The 9,859-nt window shown below is 41.2% G+C and overlaps 1 protein-coding gene across 1 annotated transcript; it reads right to left on the bottom strand.

The window, feature by feature from the left end:
• Window positions 1-1,029: 1,029 nt before the first annotated feature.
• On the bottom strand, window positions 1,030-9,187 carry GEM (GTP binding protein overexpressed in skeletal muscle). The gene is made up of 5 exons (XM_071554172.1): window positions 9,081-9,187; window positions 7,030-7,369; window positions 4,560-4,636; window positions 3,873-4,077; window positions 1,030-2,259 (listed from the first exon to the last, which is right to left on the bottom strand). The coding sequence occupies exons 2-5, from the start codon at window positions 7,358-7,360 to the stop codon at window positions 1,982-1,984; spliced, it is 891 nt and encodes a 296-aa protein (XP_071410273.1). The 5' UTR covers window positions 7,361-7,369; window positions 9,081-9,187; the 3' UTR covers window positions 1,030-1,981.
• Between the last annotated feature and the right edge of the window lie 672 nt (window positions 9,188-9,859).

Below are 9,859 nucleotides of genomic sequence, written 5' to 3'. Positions count from 1 at the left end.
CCTTTAATTTCGATTTGTAGTTTGACAGATATAGAATAGACTATAGAAATGTGCTGGTTGCATAGAGCTATATTTTCAATTCTTAAATATAATTTTAAAAATTGCCTTAATCTGTGCAATTTTGTCCTCATTCTTGAATGGGAAAAAGATTCTCACAGCTTAAAAGTTCTGAAAATAACATTCTCTAGACTTCTCTGGACTGATCTTGGGTTGCATGCTGACAGCTCAAAACCATTCATTAAAAATCCAGCAGCATAGATTTTGACTGTGTTCTTTTGAAAAGTGGGTGTTTTTTTTCTGTTTTTGACTATGCTTTATCCTAGATCAGGAATTCTCTTCCAGGAAGTTCTTAATACCACACAAGCACAGAGTCATCCTCTAGTGTGATCTTTTACCCATAGAGAACTTCTAGAAGTCAACCCCTCAACAGAGGCAGTTCTGGGCAAGCTCAGTCCTTTCCAGAGTATTTGGTGCATGAAAGCTGTGCAGCTCAACATAAGGAAATCAGTTTTCACCTTACTAGTGTTTTGTCTTGTTGCCTTCATCATAAAGAATGATGAACTGCCCAGCTGGAGAATTGGCTTCTCTGAGCAACATGTAGGCAAAATGTAATGAATGTGCCTCTAACCAGCATAGTCAAGAGGAAAATAGCACAATTATGCCCAACAGTTTGTGAGAATTATGGCACACCATGCAAGTTACCTGCTTTCTGTCACTGAATGCAGCATTTCACTTCTCTCCAAGACTGGGTTAATGGTACTCATTTACATTTCTAAAATGTTTAGGAGAGATTTTCTAGCAGAGATTTATTTATAACTCGGTCACCACAACCCCATTTGTACATGAGTGATACTGTGTACTCATATCTCTGAGGCTCCAGGTGATTCTTGCCTTGTGATCCTAGATTGCCAAGTAGCCTGTGTTCAGAGATGTAAGGAAACCTCACAGCATTTCTCAAGCAGCAATTTTGCCCAGTACTCAAAATATTTTATCTACTTGAAAGCATTCTTAGGGATTTCCCACTGAGGCTTAAAGGCAGTCATATATTTTATTTATTTTATTAGAAGGCATGTAAGTAAAAACTTGCATATCTGAAAAAAGATATTAGATAGAAAAAAGTAATAAAATTAACATTGGTAATAAATACCTTTCCTCTTGACATTAAAATGCTTGTTATTTTGCACAACAATAAATACAACATAGCTCTGGCATGGAGAAAGGCCAAGACTGGATACAAGAAGTCCATGTGGCTTTGTAAAAAAGCTCAAGTGATTTAGAAAGGTTTGGCCTCCTGCACTTGATGCACTTTGATACAACTTGCACTTTTAATTTTACTATGATTTTTAAACAGTCCCATAATATTAAAATAGCAGAGAAAAAATTTGTTTGATTATAGGATTTTTCCTTTAAATATTTTCAAAGTAAGAGATGTGTAAACTCTCTGAAACTAATCCTCAAAATAAAATTAAAAAAAACCCGAACAGGTGTCTTGGCAGCTATTCTACAAAAATGCATTTTTTTCAGCTGTGTGTTCCCAAGTCTGACCAGCCAACTGGCAAAGGGCCAATCTCCAGTCAGTTCCTCAATTTTTTACACAGTTTAAAAAAGGAAATATTAATTACAAGGAGAGACAGTAAAGACAGTAGTATTCACTTCCCAAGTCACGGCGTTCGAGGTTCTTACACTATTATCCAAAGGTGAGAGGAGAAAGAACAGGTATTCCAGAAAACTTCCCAGCATAATTTTGGGTCATTCTGGTCTGTATGTTCTTTTAAAACTACTAATAAAATTAAAAATAAAAAAAAAGGAAGAGATATATTTCTATGCACAGTGCTGTTCTTATGCCAGCACGTATCATCACAATCACAACTGTGAACCTCAGTCACTGATAGCCCAATCTAATATAGATTGATTGATTGTCCCATGACAAAGTTAGATAATGTCCACAAAATGCCACAAGCTCTGGCACAGTCCAACACTCTTAAAGTACTGATAGGTCATGGCAAGACTTGGATTTGAGTTTGAAGGCCATGTTCTTGTTGTTCTTGGCAACTATTTTGCCCCAAAAGCGCCTGGCTTTCTTGGGGATACTTTCTCTCCGTTTCTGTAGTGCCAATCGCTTCTCATTCTTTTCCTTGCTGTCCCTCCGGAGCCGGACTTGCCGCACAATGCCTTCAAACAGCTCTTTCACGTTGTGCTGCACAGCTGCTGAGGTCTCGATGAACTTGCAGTCAAACACAACGGCACAGGCTCGTCCCTCTGCAAAATTGCAAGGTGGATGTGTCACAGTGGGTGACAAGCCCCTGGGGGCAGCAGGTGGGGAAGCAGAACCATAGGCTGCCACATGGGTGGAAGTTAGAGCCAAGAGGGAATTCCCCAAGCCAAATATAGGCACAGATAAGCCTTTAATCACCTGGTGCTGCTGCTAGCACATGATTCATCTGCTCTGTGTCACAGTCCCTTCCCAGGTAGGGGGGGTAATCCCTCCTGGAAAACCCAGCCCCTGCTGCTGGCTGTGGAGGTAGCTGGAGCTGACCGACTTTTGCTGAGACACCAAAGGCTGGGAGGCAGCAATGGCTCAAAAACACCTGGCCATCTCAGATGCAGACTCTATCAAGTTGCATCTAAGCATGACCTGCAGGCACATTTCATAGCATAGGATGCAGGGCACTGTTCTCCTCCATGGTCTGTGGGTGTAAACAGGGGTCTTGGGACAGTAGAAACTTTGGTGTGACCTGATGCATGTGCAGAAACCTTAATAAAGGCAAATCTATATCTGTGGCTTTAGGAATATATCTGAAATCATAGTTCTTACCCTTAATTGCATAAGCCTAAGCTAAACCTGACAGCTGTCTTTCACACACAAGCCAGTGTATTCTGTCTTCTACCTTGCTATGAACTCATTGACAGGACTTCTAAAGGGACATGAACTCATCTTTCATCCTTCAAAAGAACTTTCAAGCTGGGCAGAGAGGAGTGAGAAGCACCCCTGGGCTCTCTATGAAATCCTCAGTTCAAAGTCTTCACTTGGGGTAACCATGACAAAAGTCAAAGGAACTGTGCACATACCCAGATTAAAAAACTAGCCTAGCTTAGCTGGGAAACAGAAGAGCAGAACAATTGCAGAGAGAAGAAAATGCCTAACAGAGGAATCCATGTTTCTGATGAGCCAAGACAGTATCACATTGTTGTGTGTTTTGTTGTGTTACCTAAACCCTGGGGAAGACTCTCCAAGAAGACTTTTTACTGACTGCAGACACTGAGAGTCAGCAGCAGCATTCCCAGAAGTCTCTCCATTCCTATTTATGGGCTTACTGCTTATTCACTTGTGTGCAGTCAAAGGAGGGCTAGTTTCATATCCCAAAGAAAGGCAGCAAAGAGACCTCTCCTGAAAGACTGACAGTCCCTGCTCAGACTAGCAAAACAAAAGTTGAGAAGGAATTTTATTTCATCAGTGAGGACAGAGAATTGGTTATAAAGAAGAGAGCCTTTGGCAGCAGAATAAGTGGCTAAACTCGTTATGTGTAAACATGTATTGGGAGTCCAAAGGGTTTCCAGCTACCAGAGATTACATACTTCAGTGGGCTTACACTAGAAGGTGGAAGCAAATCAATTCAAGCTGCTTTTATGATGGTACTTAATAAATATAGAGAAGGGACTATCTGACATACAACAGCTTTACCAAGGGAAGATTAAGGACCTGGCAGACCCCACCCAGCCCTCTGCCCTATGTTCCTGTTCTCTGTTGTTTTACTGCTCTTTTATTGCTCAGTCCTGATCACAGTGTGCTCCCTCAGCCAGAGAGCCACAGTTTGCCCAAAAGCCACTAGATTATGTTTAAATGTCTGGTTTATGCTCATCATTTTCCTTACCTGCCACTGAAACTTCACGGCACCTGACAAGGTCACTTTTGTTGCCAACCAAAATAATGGGGATATCCTCTTTCTGGCGTGCCCTGCGGAGCTGTATCCTGAGTTCAGAGGCCTTCTCAAAGCTTGCTCGGTCTGTGATGGAGTAGACAATCAGGTATGCATCTCCCACTTGCATGCAGTGGTCTCGAATCCATTCTCCCTCACGCTGTTCAAATGAAATGATCAGACATCGTTATGCCCAGAGCAGGTTTTACTTAGAAAGTAAAATATTAGAGAATCCAAATACATTCCTGCTGTAAACTGTAATGGATATGGTTTGAATCACAGTTATACTAAAAGTAATTCCAATGTGTTGATGGTATGAATACTTCATCACAAAGGAGGGCAAAACTTGCCCCACATAAATCATTGTGCTGGCTTTAGATTGGAATGAACATGATCTGGAAAAAAAGCTTGAATGTTTTGGTTTATCATTAAAGATGAAGAAAGCTTGCATTTCTCAGGCTCACACAGCAGAGCCATTAGGCATGCTTGTGTTGGTGTGGGGATGAGGTTAATCCTATACTTTCCCTGACTCTTCTATATGGAAAACACCTATTTTCTTTCCCAAAAGATACCTACTTCTGATATTAGCAGTCATTCATAAGCACTTTTCTTTCAGCATTTGACTAGAACAAATTAAAATACCTTATTATCCCACATGTCGAGCAGTATAATTGTTGCACTCTCCCCATCCACCATCAGGGTTCTCTCATACGTGTCTTCTGGAAAGAAAAGCAGAAAGATTGGTAAAATATTATTTTGTGACATCATGTACATTACAAAAAAACCAAGTAGTTGAATATGGGTAATTTTTTTCACAGTTAAAGTTAATGAGCCAAGTTTTAGGCTGGCTCACATTCAGTTCTTTCCTCATTTCCATCAGCACTGAACCTGTACTCTGTTCATTACTGGTTGTCTTAGTTTCCATGAGATATGAAGGAGGCTGAAAGATCAGGAAACAAAATGTTCATTATTTTGGCTGATATTCTCTTTATCTTATGTGGGAGAAAGAAAATAGAACCAGTGGAAGAAATAACCAAAGGCTGAACATTTGCCCCATGGGAGCTGCAGAGTCCAGCAAGGCTGAGTAATGGAAAATATTTGCTTTCACTTTAGCATGGACAGTTTACGGGTGAACAGTCACTGCTGCTGAGAGCAATACAGCCAACAGCCTACCAAGTGATGGGGACAGGGTGTTGTGAGACATCTTACTGTCAGTAGTAAAGCCTGTCCATAAAAGCATCTATTCTTCTCTGCCAGATGGTTACCCTGAAACTAAACTCTCTTGTAATAAAATTTTCAGTTTGCAAGCTAAACTTTGGAGATTCATTTCTTCAAGTGACCGAGCATCTGTGTGAGAGCAAGCTCCATGTACACCAGAGGACAACATTCAGAAGACTCCTCCACATTGTTACACACAGAGAAGCTACAAGTACCTACTCACTCCACAAAAATACTGTGCCTAAGTAGTCATATTCAGAACTGATTTGTAGCTTGGTTAATCCTAAAGAATTTCCATAGAATATAAAACATACTGAAAGTGAGCATTTAGTTCATGTCATACTTATTTTGAAGCTTACACTAAAGAAGGAGAGATGAAATAACACCAAGTTTTCCAATATCTCAGCAGAGCTGTCCTTGAAAATCTCACTGCTACACTCCAAGCAATGTTGCTGGGAGTGCAGCGGAAAGAGGAAACCACACAGCTTCACATGAAGGAGAAGAAAACTGCCTGATCAGAGCATGCAAATCAAATCAGCTGCACTTTCTAACTTCTTGCCCAACAGACCTACTCTACTTCACTCATTCAGCAAGAGGAAAGCTTTTATCAGAGATACTCCAGGCTGAGGAGCTGGTGGAACTATGGAAAAAGTTGATGGCAGAAGCTAAAGGCAAAGCACAACTAAATCTGTGACCTTCAAATGCCCCAAAGGCACAAAGATCTCTGCCACTAGTCTGAGACAGCAAGCTGGCAAAATGTGGGTCTGACCTTCCTGATGCTGGGCTGTATTAAGTACTGGGCAAAACCTCTCCTAACTAGAGAGCTAAAGGCACAATAAAACCTGTCTGGCCTATGCCCCATTGAAGGCTGGAAGAGAAGCCCAGAAACTCTCTGTTCTAGCACTGGCACCATTGCACCAAGGGAGTACAGACAGGAGAGGGAAGGGATACGGGAAAGACAAAGCAAGCCCTGCATAGTGACAAGCAAAACTGGGCAGGACACTGCACGTCCCCTGAAAGCAACAGTGGCTGCATCCTTAAAGCCACAGCAGATTTCTGTGGCAGCACAACCCTTCCACATCAACATCCTGCTCACGATACAGCTCAGGACTCAGTTCCACAGCTTCACCTTCTGTGTGATTTGATCTTTGGGATCAAATTCTAAAGAAAGCAAAGGAGAATAGTAAGAGGGAAGCATTAAACCAAATCCTATGGCTTGTGCCTCTTCCTCTACAATGAGCAACAGGAAATTTCCTTCTCTGTTGAAGGACCTTTACCTGTTTTCCCCCTGAGGGAGTCCATGCTCTGCAAGTAATATTAAATTAGATTTTTACTCAAGATTTTATACATTTTAATCAAACTCCATACAGCCTAAGCTAAAGCAAAGTGTTTATACAGAAAGGCTGAGATGGCTCCTAATGGCAAATATTTTGAAGGTGAGTTTTCCTTTATATATAATTTCTACGAATCTAATTCTTGCAGACCATGCAGACCTTCAGTTGTTTTCTCTCCCACACTGAAAGCTGGAGTCAGGCCTGTGAAGCCAGTGATGACACAAATGTTGGATCAGCATAAAGCTGAAGCAGCCTCTTGGGTAGCATCATCATAGGCAGCAATGAAGCAGTTACCAAGAGGAATTTTGGAATGAAATAGCATGGGAATCTGAATTGCTCGCTTTCAGGGGTTTTCAATCATTGTTGGTGAGTATTTTACTCATTTTGCTTTCTTGTTTTCTTAAAAGAGATGCTTGAGTCAAATCAGTTTTGATGATCATTTCCAAATGTTTGTTCCCTCCGGTTTTTATTGAATGGTTTCTCTGCGTTTTTTTGTGCCAGTTACTACTGCCAGAGGTGACTGCAAGTAAACACAAAGAACCCAGAACATAATTACCTACCTCCCAGCACCTCACAGTCACTATCAATGCTGTCGTGCACCCCTGCAAAGATGTTGGCCAGCGAGGACTTCCCTACACCGTGCTCCCCAATCAGCACCACCCGGTAGCAGTTGTTGCCAGACTCAGAGGAGATGACGGAGTCAGACGACTCTGAGGACCAGCTCCTTCTGTAATATTCATCAGGACTGATGGTGTACCGCTTCTGTGGATGGTACTCATTGGAGTCTTTCTGGACCAGAAGATTCTTTCCGTCAGCAGGGATGCTCCATCGCTGCTGCTGGTGCAGACTGCTGTTGTGGGTGTGACGCATGGTAACATTGTTGAGAGTCATTTTGAACCCCTTGTGAGAAATAGGGAAATCACAAATGTTATCCACAAAACATTTAGAAATACATTAATTCTCTCTTACAAACTTCAAGGCAGCACATCCTGCTCCTCTGTAGGGATGTAGCATAAAAGAAAAGAAAGGTTAACCTTTCTGCACTCTTTCGTACTTGCTAGTACAGAAAGAAATATTTCTCATTAGTGAGTCAGAGCCTAGGGATATCACCCTTACATGCTAAATCCTGTCCTATCCAGACTTTACAAACTCACAACTATGTCAGGTACAGCCTAGTCTTAAAGAGAGGGAGGCATTGCTATGTCCCAGGAAAGGACATAGAGGCAGTGCTCAGCATACCTGTTCTGCACAGCAGGTGTAGCCCTGCTGAGAGGCTGCCTAAGGCACAGGCAACACCCTTTTGCCTTGACTGGAGGCAAACAGGGGCACTGGTCCCAGTTGCCTCCAAATGCCAGTGTGAATGGGTGTACAGCACCTTTCTCACTGTCTCAGTTAAGAGCTGAAACTTTTAGGAAAGCAATAAGGCATCACACACTGAACTCTTGGGCAACCCTGGGATAAGAAAAGAGCCATGCATACAAGTCTTGCTATGACAGGGTGAATTTGGGTCTTTGTCTATGGCCAGATAAATAAAGAATGATTGTACCTCAAACAGTGACGTTTTGTCTGGTAAGGGGGACAACATGGTGAAGTCCAAGAGTTTTTCTGAGGAGGTAGAGATTATAGCTGCTACAGGAGGTATCATTATCATCAATTTATAGATATTAAATCAATAACTTCATGACTGCACAATTAGATAGGTTCACTCTTCTCGTCTAAGTATAGCTCTTAATTATATTTAACTCAGCAAACTCTATTTTGCCTTGCTTGGGTGCAGAGAACAGTGATGTCATTCCCACAGGCCAACAGCTACCATTTTTAGGAAAGTTACTTTGCTGCTTTCCAGCTCCCAAAGTGACAGTTATTTAGACATTTTGCTTTTTTGCCATATACCTGCTATTTCTTGGCTCTCTTTTATAATAGTAAATAGAATTATTGTCCATAAAATGCACCCAGCCACTTTCAAATTCCAGTAGTAGGTGATGAACAATAAAAAGGACAGCAAAGCATTAAAACAACACGTAGAAACTACTATTTTTCTTCACACAAAACTTTCTGAAAACTTCTGTGAATAAGTGCCCAGAAGGACATAGGAGAAATACACATAAAAAATATTGTCTGAGCTTATTGTGGCATATGTAATATTTTCTCTGTGATATGCAGTACTTCAGGGCAAAATTAGATCATTTGGTGGTCCTAGTCACGGTAACTTTGTTGGCAAGGAATATATCTAAACTAAAATTCATGCACTGAGCAGAGGCTGCTCCACAAAATCAAACGTTTACTGTGGTTGAATTTTAAAATGGAATTTTTCCTGCAGTATCCCCATTGAAAACATATAATGAGAACAGCCAGCTTTGATTCAGTCAAACAAGAGATCATAACTCACTACCTGCAATAGACAGTCACTCATAAAAGCCATCACAAACAAAAACATTTTACAATTTAGCCTCTAACAAATTATCATCCTTCATTAAACAAAGCCAAATGAGTCCCTGTCACACACTGCCTTCCAAGTTCAAACTGGTTTTGATGCCCTGTACTGCATTCTAGCTGGCTGGGTTTCTAGCACCTTCAGTAAAAGACTGGGTCCAGATCCACTCTGCCTTACTTGTGCCAGGCTCCTCAGGCTGTCCGGTCCCTTGCTCCCACTGCCCTTCTCTCTCCGTGGGCTGTGGCGCACTGAGCTGCTCTGCTGAAGTAAATCCTCTCCTGCTTTGGGGCTGCCTCTTTAATTCTTTCTCAGCAAACCTGGTTTATATTAAGCCCATCTGATCAGAGACAGGGCTTTTCCGTGACGTGGTTGGCCTTTCCATACAACAGCCAGCCCCCATCTGGGAGGAAGCAGACATGCAGAAAAGCAAAAACTTGCAAACAATCTCAAAAGACTTACTCAAAATCATATGATCGCTTTCATATTGCCAGTAAAATAAACACATTGGTTTCTTGCATGATGAAAACAGGAAAGTGGAACAAAACAAAATAATACGTGCCATTTCACCTCAGACAGTTCTTAATACAAATGTTATGAAAAATTAATGATGATTAAAAACTTGCTTAAGTTTCATTAATGCATTCAATTCTCTAAATATATTATGCATCTGTTCTCTTCAAAATACACTTAATCCCCTGGTGGATAAAACATTTCTTCCGGATAAAATATCTAAATGTTATTTTGGAATTATCTTAAAAGTAGGAATATTATTTGGGATGGAAGGAGTTGTTCGTTTGTTTGTTATTTTCTTTTTTAAAACTCTGATGTTTACAAACCTATTTTTCTCTCTCAGCCTCAAAGTGACTGCACCGAGTTTTCTGAACTGCATAACCAGCTCTCACTTCTGCTGCAACCCTTTAATAGGAAGGGCTTGAAAAGACATACAAGTTCGGTGT

Source organism: Pithys albifrons, chromosome 4 (genome assembly GCF_047495875.1).
Source record: "Pithys albifrons albifrons isolate INPA30051 chromosome 4, PitAlb_v1, whole genome shotgun sequence".
Lineage (NCBI taxonomy): Eukaryota > Metazoa > Chordata > Aves > Passeriformes > Thamnophilidae > Pithys > Pithys albifrons.
This window is presented reverse-complemented; position numbering and strand designations above follow the sequence as displayed.

Coding starts and splice junctions, on each gene's coding strand:
- GEM (XM_071554172.1), bottom strand. CDS start 7,360: ATGACTCTCAACAATGTTACCATGCGTCACACCCACAACAGCAGTCTG. Junction 4,078..4,559: donor TCGACATGTGGGATAATAAG/GTATTTTAATTT, acceptor TCATTTGAACAG/CGTGAGGGAGAATGGATTCG. Junction 2,260..3,872: donor CCGTGAAGTTTCAGTGGCAG/GTAAGGAAAATG, acceptor GCAATTTTGCAG/AGGGACGAGCCTGTGCCGTT.